Source organism: Nannobrachium achirus, assembly GCF_963921795.1.
Source record: "Nannobrachium achirus genome assembly, chromosome: 3".
In the NCBI taxonomy this organism is placed as follows: Eukaryota; Metazoa; Chordata; class Actinopteri; order Myctophiformes; family Myctophidae; genus Nannobrachium; species Nannobrachium achirus.
In genome coordinates, this window is record NC_137812.1 from 53449644 (window position 1) to 53464097 (window position 14454).

Below are 14454 nucleotides of genomic sequence, written 5' to 3' on the forward strand. Positions count from 1 at the left end.
CTTAGCATCTGTCAGCCAGGCGCAGGAAGGGCAGTCCCAGTGTAGATCTATAGACCATACATGCTGTTAGCGGAGCATTCGCCTCCACTATGCGGATGTTCTATAGATCGGACGGTTACGTTGATTTTTTTAGGAGACATTTGCAATTGCCTGTATGTAAATTCTGTCAACAGACGGTTTACGGTGGTTTATGTCTAGCATTCGGGCGACGCGAGAAGTGTCTATGACCTTTTTTTAAATATAGAAAATAAAACGATAACAAAACATATTGTTTATTTGAAGTTTGTTCTGTACTCACGCTCAAATGCTGCTCACACGCCGCTTATGTTGGTCGCAAAAAATGAACGTCATAGTCACGCTCACTCAGCTGTTTGCGGACCAGAAGAAAGCATCATTCCTATGGTTCTTCTTAAACATGTTTATTCTTCATGAGTATGTGCCGCTGCCATTAAACGTGAGTAGACTTATAGCTATTAAAAATCACATTTCCCCCACCATATTTAATATTTGTGGTTGGCTTGGCCGTTTGCAAGACATTGCACTGCATTGACTGCACTGTTTTGTTATCTGAACCATCATATTCAAAACAGAAGCTACTATATCTTTATATCTACGTACTGTGTTCTATTCGTCTGTCATTCAATGTTATATGCGATACTTAAATGGTTTCCTGTGTAAATAAGCCAAGTGCTTTTCTAGGATCTCCTTTTAGTTTACCTTGTACCAGTGAACTGTTCAGTCATGAAACTGTACCTTTTTCTATGCAAAATTCTAATAAAGTCTTCAATCAATCAAATGTGATGGCAAAAGTGCATACTGTCATGTCATCTTTAAACACTGCGATGTTAATGACAATTCCAATAATCTCACGCAGACATTTTGAACCACTGGCAAAATATTGCATGGTTCAGCTATGCTTGACTAAATAATGTTTGTGTATGCATGTATTGATTCTTTTTATTAATTAACTTTTAAGTTAAACCCCCCTAAATGTCCTATATTATTATTATTGCATGCATGATATAGTTGTCCAATTATCTCAGTGTGTTAACCTTCACCTGTGTGTGAGTGTGTGTGTGTGTGTGTGTGTGAGTGTGTGTGTGTGTGTGTGTGTGTGTGTGTGTGTGTGTCCCTGCCCATGTATGCATATGACAGCTATTGAACATTAATATTTTCACTGCAAATTTAATGCACATGCTAGGAGAAAGGTGCTCAAATATAAATGCACCGTTTACAATTTAGGAAAAAGACTGACAAAGAGATTTTTGTATCGATTTGGGCATTTGTATACAAATGACAGATTCAATTAAAAAGTATTTCAGTTCTTGTCCAATAGCTCTTGTGCTTTGGGTAATATTTGGGCCAAATAAATTAATTGAAGCACTATTATTAATTAATTTAACCTTTACAGGCCAACTAGAGTTTTTGCATGTTTAGCAAGGGCATACAGATATTGACAATATTGATCAAACAGCTTGTCCCTGATTCATATTCATATACAGTATAGCCTATTACATTCGCAATTGGTTGTTCTGTTATCTATAAACACAGTTACTGTGTGATAGGCATCTGCATGCCTTGCCATCTTTTTGTTATTCATTTATTATTCCTTAGTATAAAACTCACACAGAAAAAAAAGTTTAATATTAGTATAAGATAATCCACCAGTTTGCTTCCCACAGGAATAAACTGTCAACTCTGTTATCTTGTCTGAACAGTCTTAAGAATTAGACTGAACCAGAGAAACCATGCGGCCCCTCAGAGATGCCCAGCTGGGGGCCTTCACTTTCTTTGCCTCTGCTCTCCCCCATGATGTCTGTGGGAGCAATGGCCTCCCCCTCACCCCAAACTCCATCAAGATCCTGGGACGCTTCCAGATCCTCAAGACCATCACCCATCCCAGGCTCTGCCAATATGTAGACATCACTAGAGGGAAGCATGGTACGTCTCTCTTTTTGTATAACCATATATTTGGGAATTGAATTGAATAGTATGATGCATGGATTTTATTTCTAGGACTGGTAAATTAACCACAAATATATCAATTAACCGAAAAAAATATATATTTAGAACTAATAACCAACTTAATCTTGCTCATGTAAGTTAATCGAATTACTGAGAAGCAGGTTTTTTTGTGCTGCTAATAATAAAAAAAACGCACCCGTGCGAAGTGAGCGGTGCAAACTAATTCCTGCGCAAATCAGTGTTGATAGGCATGCATGGCAATATTCTTTTTGTTGTGTATGATGTCAGTCTAGAGGTCTGCTCAGACTATATAAGTCTTTATTGTCATTTCTCATCAGTTAGTTGACCAAGCTACGGATTGTAGCTTGTAAGAGTGTCATAGTGTAATGATAAGTGACCTTATTTACCTCCAGAGAGGCCTCCAGAGAGGCGAGAAGAGGCCAGAAGATGAATATTTTAGTTTTTCAAAGTCTGTTCATTTGTATTTTAAACTTGTATTACCTGCCTATCATTTATAACCCGTAAGATTTTCCACAGTCTGTCTAAAAGTGTGGTTATTTTATCGCTTATAAGTGATATTCATCTAATATAATTTTGAAATTCAAGGTTAGCACCGCTCAATAATTTTTTATGACGTATTTTACGCGGCCTAAACGCGTTATGACGTATTTTACGCGGCCTAAACGCGTTATGACGTATTTTACGCGGCCTAAACGCGTTCTAAATCAGGGTGAACCAATCGAGTGCCTCTGTGACTATGACATCATGGACAGATCAACAGAATCGAAGTGTTTCATTGGTCTAGCGAACTCATGTCATCATCATTTGTGACATCATAGTTTTGGTAAAAAAGCGGTCTATAGGAGCGGTTAGCACCGCTCAAAAATGTAAATTGGTGTTAAGTGTCTTGCTCAGGGACACATTGATTGCGACCGTCAGGGCGCATTTACTATCAAAACCTCCACCGGCTGTCTGTCAGTCAGTCAGTCGACAGTCCGTCAGTCAGTTTGCCCTAAAATCACGCAAATCGGTACACAGTATGTCTACTCTACACTCATGTCATCAACATGGATCTGTCCCATATAGCGGCACCATCAGGCCAATTTTTTTCAAACACATTTTTGGAAACTGCTCCTACACATTTTGTCCTAAAATCACGCTGCGATCTGACGGTCGCTTATCTCCCGATTAGGGAGTCTTACTGGTAAGTAGACCGGTGCTGGACTTAAACCAAGGACCTTCTGTTTCCCAGGCGGCCTCTCTACGGCCGCCCTTAGATTAGTCACATAAGAGACTATTAACCACATAAGCCCTATATTAAACACCACTTTAGTTTATTGTACAATGGTGGCATGTAAAGATAATGAAAATAGCCCATCTACAGCTACAAGCTCACAACTTGTTGCGAGTTGCGAAAAGTATTTAAAAAAAAGTATATATACCCTTTAATGCAAACCCCATAATATCTGTTGTCATACGACCCGTTTTGACCATCTGTTCGCCTGTGTCGATTTATGCCCATATATGGAGATCTCTGTATCTGTCTGTCTGTGTCCCTTTTATGCCCATATATGGAGATCTCTATATCTGTCTGTCTGTGTGAGTTTTATGCCCGTATATGGAGATCTCTGTATCTGTCTGTCTTTATGCCCATTATGGAGATCTCTGTATCAGTGTCTGTGCCTCTGGCCATGCGTCTAGTCAGGGACCGGCCTACTCGGGAACGATGTAAATAGGGAATGAATGCCCCACCCTTAAATACCTGATTACCTGCCTCTGTGTGCAGAGCAGGCAATATACTGTACAGGTAATATACTGTATAACTTGTCAGATCTTCCATTTCTTGTAACTGTTTTCTAGTCTATTGTTGTTTGACCATTAGCACTTTCACTATAGTCAAATTGTTATTTGTCTTTAATTTGTGGCATCAATCAGAACTTAAAATTAAACTTTAATGAGCAAATAAAAAAAGACATCCAAAACCAATAAAGCGAGTGCTTTTAGGCAGAGTGCTTTCCTTGTGCATTTACTGGGTATTTGTTTGTCTGGTAAGCATGCACGTGGACATTAATTTACTGACTTCCTGAGTTGTTGAAAGCTGCCTTGCTTGAGTTGCTTCACTCCGTATTAATGTCCAGATGTTTTGTTTGGTTGACATTGTGCAGCCCGTCTTGGATGTTATGTAACATTGTTTTCAAGTGCCAACAGGATGTTTTAAATGATTAAAGAAAGCTTATGAAGTTACATAATGACATACTGAGCTACAGCAGCATGTAAGATGGTCACCGACCATATGCAACTTCAAAGTGATATTTGGACCAATAAACAAATGTTTTCTGATACCAAAATATTTTTTTTGGTTTCTAACCCTTTATCCATTAAAGTGCCATAAAACCTTTCAACTCCAACAGCTGAACTATTGTCTCCATGTTGGCACCTCTGTGGTAATTTTCTACACTTTACACTTAATTATTGATGACGCTATCTGGTTATTATTTCCAAAACATATCAAATAGTAAAAATAGATGATCTACAAGCTCCCAACGCGTTGCATCTGCATTCATTTATGAAAAATATAAGAGAACATGGAGATATGAGGTTTCTGCCTGACAGCAACGATATCTTACAGTACTTCTAATTACTCTCAGTCTGTATCTGTAACTTAACTGCTGTTCAGCCACTGGCAACTGAATCTCCCCTGCAGGATCAATAAAGGTCTATTTTGTTCTGTTCTGTTCTGTTCCTCTACAGAACGGTTAGTGGTTGTTGCTGAGCATAATGAAAGCAGTTTAAGTGATGTCCAAAAACAAGGGAACACAGTCAGGTAAGATTATCATTAATTTAAGCCTATCCTCTCTTTTAGCTGGCGAGAAGTGGACATGTGATGAACCCAAACCCAGTGTTTAACTCACTTTTGTTGGGAGTCAGATTCAGAATCAATTGATTGTACACAGCACAGGTTTACAGGTGTAAAGAAGTGTGAAATGTGTTTTTGGATGTGTTTTTGGAGTAGGATATGCACATTGCACATACCCACAGCGAGTGGATAAAAGTGAATAAAAAAGGAAATTGATACTTGATAAAGTCCTGCTGGGCAAATCGTTGTTTGGTTGAATAATAAAAAAAAGAGAGCAACCTATATCGTGGGTGGTATACTCATGTCATAATCCAGCTGGTACAGTATGTACTGTACATAAGGTTAGACATAAATAAGGTGCAGCAGCTATGTACATGAGATTAGACGTTATGGTGCGAAATACTGTCAGTGCATTGTACAAGAGATAGTGGGAAGTGCAAACAGAGTGTCAAAATCTACATCTAGCCTGTTGTTTTGTTAGGCTCACATAGAGCGGAGCCAGTAACTTCCAGAAGTAAAATCCACATGGTAGATCTACAAGGGAAAGTAAAGTCCAAGGCCAGCCTGATGACAGGCGGTGAAGTCTTAATGTGTAAAGTATTGTTGATGTACATTGGGTGAAACCACTACTATATGTTTTACTCTTGCCATCTACTGGTTGACATGTACAATAACACAAGATTATGATATTTTATAACCAAGTATAATTTACTGCCAAAACCATGGCTGACATTACTCTTGTGGTTTTGGTTTGTTTAAACGTCACTGTTTGACTTGAAACTACACAGACTGACTGACTGACTGATAAATGATATTTAGAGATGTTTTATGAATACTCCATCAAGTTCACCCCTTATCCCCCATTATTGATCATAGCTTTATGTATTTTAGTGCAGAGAGGGTTCTGCAGATAGCATATGAGGTCCTTGAAGGTCTGGATTTCATGAACAGCCATGGCATGGTGCACAGAGCCCTCAGCGCCCACAATGTCCTCTTGGACTGTAAGGTACAGACTCCTTACATTCATCTCTACAACACATTGAGTGGTGTTAAGTGTTTTTCTTTACCATCATTTCAGAACACATTTGAGTGGGGACCATGGTGTTAATTGTCTTACATTCACACCCAGAACACATTTGAGTTGTGTTGAGTGTTTTTTACTATAATATCAGAAAACATTTTAGTGGGGACCATGGGGTTAATTGTCTTACATTCATATCCAGAACACATTTGGGTGGTGTTAAGTGTTTTTATTACATTCATATCAGAACACGATTGGGTGTCTTTTATGTTCATATTCGGAACACATGGTCGGGTTAGGTGACTTGCTTCAGCAACAGACATAACTGCAGCGGTTGAACATGGGCTAAAGTAAATAGAGTCCTGTTGGTGTTGGGGTCAAATGTAATATTAGACAATGATTTGTCTTTGTAGGGGAACGTCAAGCTTGCAAAGTTTGGCCTCTATCACATGACTGATCATGGGGCTGATGTGGACTTTCCCATTGGGTAAGCCAAAAGCCTATATTCACTGTGATATCTTCTTGACATTAAAGCTTAGTATGCTATGGTCTCAATTAAATATGCAGTAGTGTAGTGTAGCACCTAAAAGATGTACCTTTTTCTCAGTTTCATTAACATGCCTTAAAAGCACATCATGATTCTAATGTTTTAATTGTATTTTAAATCAAGGGGTTCAACTACAATTACAACACTAGTTACATTATCTTATTGTCACACCCGCAGTTACCCATCATACCTTGCTCCAGAGGTCATTGCCCAGGGTTCCTTTCATCCCAGTGACCCTTCCCATGATGAGGTTCCTCTACCCTCAGGACCCAAATCTGACATCTGGTCTCTGGGAGTTCTGCTGTTTGAGATCTGTGCTGTAAGAATCCTTAAGAAACGTCATCATTTTGGTTAAAATATTATTTTAGGCATTTCAGCTGATGCACTCACAGGCCTTCCTCGAGGACAGTTCAGTAGGAAACTGCCTTTAGCAATGTGTTGAACACACTAAACCTGTAACCTTTTGTTTTCTCTACCAAAGCCACTATTCCCTCTCATATTGCACTGACAAAGTGACAATGTTTTGATTTACATTTAACCACATTAACCCTGGAGTGTCTATTTTGAACAACGAACCATTTTATTTTGATTTTTTTTAAATCCAAAATAGAGAAAAGACCATCTGAGTTTGTAGATGGGCCAATATTGTCGTACAACAAAATATATAGAGCTGTGGTTTAATAATTATTGTTCCCATTTAAATGGAATGCTGTGAACCTATTGTTACAGGGCAGACGACTGCTGCACAATATTGATATCAGTGAGAGATTGAAATTCATCTTAACCTTGGGTGAGTGAGAAGGTTGTAATATCTTGAGTACTTTGATGCTGTTTGGCTTAATCAGGCTTATGGACAGGACTTGGTTTGTCTGGATTCTCAGGTTGCATAGATGACATTGTCACTGTCCTTGCGGAGGAGCATGGTTGCCTGGACGCCATCAAGGTAGGTTTGAATTCATATGTGTGTGTTAGTGTCATATTCAGGTCCAATCATGGTTCTTCGTAAAACTTGTTTAAATGTTTTCAGGTGGAGCTTTAGATTTAACAAAGGCATAAAAGGGCATTGACTGTGTACTACTGTGGCGTAACTAATATGATTGTCCTTGTGCCTCTATACAGGAGCTGCCTGAGAATGTCCTTGAGTTATTAAGGAAATGCTTGACCTTTCTTCCATCCAAAAGGTAAACAAACTCTGACTCCACTGGACATCATATCCTGTTGGACGACATTTGGCATTTTTCTCTTCAAGATACTTTTGTTACGGAGATTAACTATGAACTATTCGCAGCATGGAACAGGAAAGCGAGATTCCTGAATACTGAAGCCAGCTGGTTAAACGATACCAAAAAGAGCAGATGTTAGTATTTTTGGTATCTGCCAAAATAAAAGGGATTCTTTGCGGTGGATAACTGATATAATGTTTATAACCGCTAAAGGTTGAATTTTCTGCACAGTCACCCTTTTAAAAGCTTTTGTGAAAGATGCAAATCTATTATTAGAAATAATGTTCAAATCACAACTATATCTCATACTGTGACTCTTTGACTCCAGTGTTTCATTTCAGTCTGGGGAGATACATGTCACTAGTGGTTATGAGGCACATAACAGTAGTCCAGTGCAAACCATTTATAGGTGTATGTAGTATATGTTGTACTGTTTAGAATGAGTGTTTATGTATGCTGTGGCATTATAGATTCTAGCAAAGTTTTATAATTGCTCCTTTCACTGTTACTCGACCAACATGTCCTTTATAATCATTTGTAATCATTCTTCAAATATTCCATGACAAGTCTCTATCCTAGAATAAATTATAATGTATAATGTTTGATGTACAAATGGATGGAATCCATCCATTTGTCCCAGCTGATTCCAAAACTGCATACCAAAACCAAAGCAGTATGTCTACAAAGTGACCACAAGTACAACAATAATAATAAAAAAAAAGATCAAAAAAGGGAAACAATGCATTTCCATTCATGCAGAAATTATTGTACCCATCCACAAATCAACCAAGAGTATGAGATTGCAAGTGCGGTTGGGTAGCTTCTGTGTCTTGTGTTTTTGTCCCATCCAGGCCTACCCCTGCAGAGCTGCTGAGGGACCCTGTGTTTGATGGGATATCCTGCCTTTACACTCCCTTCCAGAAGCCTGTTAATTTATTTTCCTCCTCTCTTCGCTGTGCACACCTGGAGCTCCCAGAGGACATCAGTGACCTCTGCAAAGGTCTGTGCTAAAATCAAGCTAATATACTGATAATACTAATGGTAGTAATAACATTGAACATTATAAAAAGACTTGTGCAATGTTGCATTTTAAGAAGTGTTTTATTATATACTTACAGTATTTGACTTGGTTCCCCTTGGGCTGGAGCTGTGGTATATATCTAATCTGTTTACCAAAGTTGCGTAGATGATCTACAAGCTCACAACGCATCTCAGTGCGTTGTGAACTTGTAGATCTTGTAGAGCTGTAGAGCTTTTCACCAAAGGTTCACCCCGGAATAAAGATTCTACAGTTGTGTGTGGTTGACAGATTGGTTTTGCTTGCCTGAACTTCTCTAGTAAGATGTTCCACAGTGTTGGATCTCTCACAGCAAAGGCCAGCTCCTTTTCAGTTTTAAGCTGATTCCTCAGAACAGCCAGATGTGCCCTGACTGCCCTCCCTACCAGAAGACCACATACACACTTGCAACATGACTGTCTGGTTAAGGCTGTAAACAAAAACACAGCTTCCCTGCATTCCAGCTTTTGTGAACATCCTATTTGCAACCGTTGCTCTGGGGAACGTTATTGTAGCTACCGATCCTCTAAAAAACATCCCTCACATTTTGATTTTGTAATACAGTACATAGACAGACACACACACACACACACACACACACACACACACACACACACACACACACACACACACACACACACACACACACACACACACACACACACACACACACACACAGTACATAACGATTAAAGCCTCCTCCACTTCTACTTTATCACTATCTATTCTCAAAGCTATATTAATGACCTTTTAGTTTAGCCTTGATTAAATATGCTAACATCAATACTAGCCGCTAGCGGTGGGGCTCTAAGGCTGGCAGCATTGGTCGGTCTATCAGTCTGTCTGTCAACACTTTGGTCCCAGACAAGATATACTGTATCAGAAACTGCTGTCTGGATTGCTATGGAATTTGTGATGCACCTTCATTGTCCCCTTGAACCTTATTGATTTGAAGGCCAACAAAGTTTGATGATGACTAAATTTTATTTGTGTGTGTGCATGCGTGCGTGCGTGCGTGCGTGCGTGCGTGCGTGCGTGCGTGCGTGCGTGCGTGCGTGCGTGCGTGCGTGTGCGTGCGTGCGTGCGTGCGTGTGTGCGCTCTAGAGGATGATGAGGACTACCTTGCAGAGCGGTCCATTGATGAGGTTTACCATCTATGGTGTCTGGCTGGAGGAGACCTGGAGAAAGAACTCACCAATAAAGGGATCATCCAATCCAAACCTCCAGTCTGCACCCTTCCCAAGTACATCAACTACTAACACACATGAATGCATGCTAGGGCATATCGTTATCATGATATCAGACTAGATTTTGTCTGGGATTTTAGATATTGTTTTGATTATATGGCATAAGTGTTTTCTTTTCCTGGTTGTAATCACCTTATTTTATACTTTCAAGAAGCTTGTAGAATCTTGAAGAAAAGAAAATCTATCTTATCGCCACAATACGATATTTTCATCACAATATCAATATTGAGGTGCACACATACTATTAAATGCTGTAGCTACATGTTTCCCAAGTATATAAGACACACACGCACACGCACTATAAATGCTGTAGCTACATGTTTCCCAAGTACTGTACATAACACACTCACCCACGTATGCTCGCGGGCATGCACCTTTACATCATCTATAAATGCTACCCAGTAGATGGCTATTCTTGGATTTCTTGTTTATTATACATATACATATATATTATTGCTGTTATTATGTCTGAGGAACCAGAACAAAACAATTTTACTCTTACCTTTGAGGATAAATTGGATAATTTGGTATGGTAGCACCAGTGGGCCGTGTGGGCACTGGCGCTGTGGATGCCAGGCCTGGCAGATGTCATGTGCGGTGAGTAGACTAGAGGCCTACATCAGACGATTGTTTTATAAAGTGGCTTGTTAACACGTGTCTTACCTTCCTGTCTACCTCTGTCAGCTTCCTCCTGGAGGATGGTGAGTCATTCGGTCAGGGGAGAGACCGCAGCTTCCTCCTAGATGACACCACAGTGACCCTGTCCCTCTGCCAGCTCCGAAATGTTAGACAGTAAACAAGATATGAGTCATGTGGAGAATCTAAATTTATATATATATTAGGGCTGGGATGCGATTAAAAAAATTCATTGAATTAATTACAGGCCTTGTAATTAATTAATCGCAATTAATCATTTTTTTTGTATGAGTGAATCAACGAGTGAGTTTTTACATCTAAATTTCGCATCCACTGGGCCAAGCAAAGCGCTCTGATCGGCTACTTCTCCCTTTGCATTTGTTGTCTCTTCTTGGTTGGTGCATCGCTATGATCGGTATGCCCGAAACTGAAGGTTCTGTGGTGCAAAAACTAAGTGCGATTAAAAAGTGTTATTTTTTTTATCGCGTATATTTTCTGTAATTCATTAATCGCAATTAATCAGTTAAAGTCCCAGCCCTAATATATATACTGTATGTATGTATATAAATCACTGCTCAAAAAAATAAAGGGAACGCATAATCATTGCAATGTAACTCCAAGTCAATCACACTTTTGGGATATCAACCTGGCCAGTTAGGAAGCAACACTGATTATGAATCAGTTTCATCTGCTGTTGTGCAAATGGAAAAGACAACAGGTGAAAATGAGGCAATTTGCAAGACAACCCCTAAAAAAGGAATGGTTTTGCAGTTGGTGGCCACAGACCATTTGCCTGTCCTCATCCTTTCTGGCAGATTTTTGGTTAGTTTTGGATTTTGCCAGTGCCCTGACCACTAGAGGTAGCATGAGGCGGTATCTGCAACCCACAGAAGTTGCTCAGGTAGTGCTGCTCATCCAGGATGGCACATCAATGCGCACTGTGGCAAGAAGGTTTGCTGTGTCTCCCAGCACAGTGTCCAGAGCATGGAGGCGATACCAGGAGACAGGCCAGTACACCAGGAGACGTGGAGGGGGCCGTAGGAGGACAACAACCCAGCCGCAGGACCGCTATCTGGTTCTTTGTAGGGGTGTCTTCTAAAAATCGACGAATCGACGCGTCGTTTTAAGCCCCGGGAATCGACGCCAATTGTTTGAGTCGAAGCGAAAATATAGGATTTTTATATCACCAGCCTACTACTGCCAGTACTGCGGTGCACTGCTGGACTGGTGTGGTGTCATGTAGGTCTACTTCCAATGAGAAGTAGCAATTGGCGAACAGTTATTTATTGTCTCGCACCAGCGTCGGGTTGAAAGTGAGACGGAACGGCCAGAACGGTTCAGAACCGCCGCTTCGTTAAAACATTCAGAGCCGGGACAGTGTTCCGTTAAGAGGAGGAAGCACGCTGTCAAAATCCCATATTAAATAACCTGCCACAGCACAAACGCGCGTCCACGAAGTAGTAAACAATCTTCTGAAGTCAAATTAACATACACAAGTGTAGGCTACAAGTTACATTTTCTAATTAAAGTGCTTCTGAATTGTTCCAGTGTTGTAATCCATGATGAATGATTGTGTTTCGCTGTGTTTGCGTCCATGACATGTCCACACTCCTGGCTCAAGCGGGAGCTGTGCCTCTACCTTTTTATGATCAGTTTCTGAAATGAATCCGTTCTCGACACTGACTCATTACTCTGTCAGTGCTCTGTGTCCCGCGACTGCGGACTGGATCCCATCGTTCATTTAAAAGAGCCGTTCAAGAGAGCGGAATCGTTCGCGAATGTCTCATCTCTACTGCACGCTGCAGACAGTGCAGAGAGACGGGGCAGAGTTGAAACAGCGGAGATGTTTTATTTGTTTTAACGGTGTGTTATAACTCTATGGTTGTACACTGCTATGCAGATAACATTTGTGCTCGCGCACCGATATCACCGAAAACACTGTGTATTCAATTCATCTCTTAATGTATTATTCTATTATGTTGACGTGGTTTAAAGCAACACTTTTTTTTCTTTTTTTTTTTACACAAAGTAGACTATAAAACGATTCGTCGACGCGTCGGATTAACCCCCGCGACTCGAATCGACTTCATAAATCCTGTGTCGAAGACAGCCCTAGTTCTTTGTGCAAGGAGGAACAGGAGGAGCACTGCCAGAGCCCTACAAAACGACCTTCAGCAGGCCACTAATGTGAATGTTTCTGCTCAAACTGTGAGAAACAGACTCCATGAGGGCCCGACGTCCTCAAGTGGGGCCTGTGCTCACAGCCCAACACCGTGCAGCCCGATTGACATTTGCCAGAGAACACATGGACTGGCAGGTCTATGTTGGGTTTTTTGGGTGTTCCCTTTATTTTTTTGAGCAGTATATATATATATATATATATATATATATATATACATACATATCATATATATATATATACATATATATATATATTTATTTATTTTTCTTTTTTTTTTCTTTTTTTGTGTGTGTGTGTGTGTGTGTGCGTGTGTGTGCGTGTGTGTGTGCGACTGCTCTCTTTTTCAGAGACTGAAGGATGTAGCAGGAGAAGTGTATTACCCTCTGCTGGAAGATGAGTAAGAGACCATCTAAATGGTTTTAAACCTCTTATTCAGAACATCTATCAGCAAATGCAACTGTACATTTAATGTCCTAGATCAGGGGTTCCCAAACTTTTCCCATGCCAAGGACCTCTAAATAACCATAGCCTCTGGCTGCGGAACCCCCTATTGTCTAATGGCCTTTTACAAGCTCCCAATGTGTTGCATTGCGATACATTGTGAGCTTGTAGATGTGCCATTTAAACTATTTTCACATTTTGTTTTTAATTCTTGAAAATGTTGACAATAATGACATGCCCAAAATAGGGATGCCACGTTAAACTGGCATAATCTCATGAATTGAAATTCATTAATAAAATAATAATAACTAAATAATATCTAGATTTAGAATATATACAGATCTATTTTATGATTTTGTTTAAAAAATATCTCTCTCTTGCTTAAAGCTTGCTGCCAGGATTAAAATCAACTAATGTCTTCAATTGCCACCATTTTCTTACCTTTTAATGTAATGTGCACAATGGTGCACGGGTCATGCACCACACGTGTGCACGCCATTCACAGCTTTCAAACGGAAAAATCCGCTTGGAAATCCGTTCAGGCATTCAAGAGATAGAGGCTATAGTGTTTTCTTCAAATGTAAACAAACACAGCTGCCATGTTTGAAAGATAGAGTTGTTCTGGGAGTCAAACATGCATTTCGCGATTGCGATTATGCCTAAACCGGAGGTAGGAAATAGGCCTCAGGGAACTCGTGTTTGGCACAGGGGCACATATGGCCAAAACTCAGGAATCTTGTGTTAGAGGCCTAGATAACCAACATTAAGAGGAATTGTACTTTTGCCATCAGGAGTCATAATTGCCAGACTATGGCAAGTTTGAGAATATTAGAATTGTCTTTAATTTTGTCACGTCGCTCACTCCCCTTGTCGTCCTCTCACGTCCTCTGTACACCCCCGCCCCCCCCTACTGACAGCTTGACAGACTCATGTTCTCTTTGCTCCTTTTCCTCTCAGACAGTCCAATCTGCCTCAGTCCAACAGCAGCAACGAGCTGTCGACCACCGTCACTCTCCCACTCATCATCAGAGAGAGGGACACCGAGTACCAGCTTCTCCGCATCATCCTGTTTGACAGGCTCCTTAAGGTCCGTGTTCCACAACAAATCATCTGTACTGAAAGGAAGTACATACATACACGGTGACAATCATGGTGATTTATCCATTTGTAACTTTTGAGTTTACAACTGTAACCAATTAACCAAATGTATCTTTAGGGTCCATTTTGTTACATTTGTATACTCTCAGAGTTAAATTAACTTTAGAGATTTTACAGTGT

The 14454-nt window shown here is 40.2% G+C and overlaps 1 protein-coding gene across 1 annotated transcript in view; it reads left to right on the plus strand.

Annotated features, from left to right (window-relative positions):
* The first annotated feature begins 378 nt into the window (after positions 1 to 378).
* Positions 379 to 14454, plus strand: part of tbck (TBC1 domain containing kinase) — a 97368-nt gene continuing 83292 nt past the window's right edge. Inside the window, exons 1-14 of the mRNA XM_080720985.1 lie at positions 379 to 454; positions 1719 to 1941; positions 4717 to 4789; positions 5714 to 5828; positions 6257 to 6330; positions 6568 to 6709; positions 7120 to 7180; positions 7272 to 7333; positions 7510 to 7571; positions 8465 to 8613; positions 9775 to 9913; positions 10602 to 10701; positions 13083 to 13132; positions 14134 to 14263. Coding sequence (XP_080577111.1) covers positions 1749 to 1941; positions 4717 to 4789; positions 5714 to 5828; positions 6257 to 6330; positions 6568 to 6709; positions 7120 to 7180; positions 7272 to 7333; positions 7510 to 7571; positions 8465 to 8613; positions 9775 to 9913; positions 10602 to 10701; positions 13083 to 13132; positions 14134 to 14263 — 1350 coding nt within the window. The 5' untranslated portion in view covers positions 379 to 454; positions 1719 to 1748. The remainder of the gene's footprint in view (positions 455 to 1718; positions 1942 to 4716; positions 4790 to 5713; positions 5829 to 6256; positions 6331 to 6567; positions 6710 to 7119; positions 7181 to 7271; positions 7334 to 7509; positions 7572 to 8464; positions 8614 to 9774; positions 9914 to 10601; positions 10702 to 13082; positions 13133 to 14133; positions 14264 to 14454) is intronic.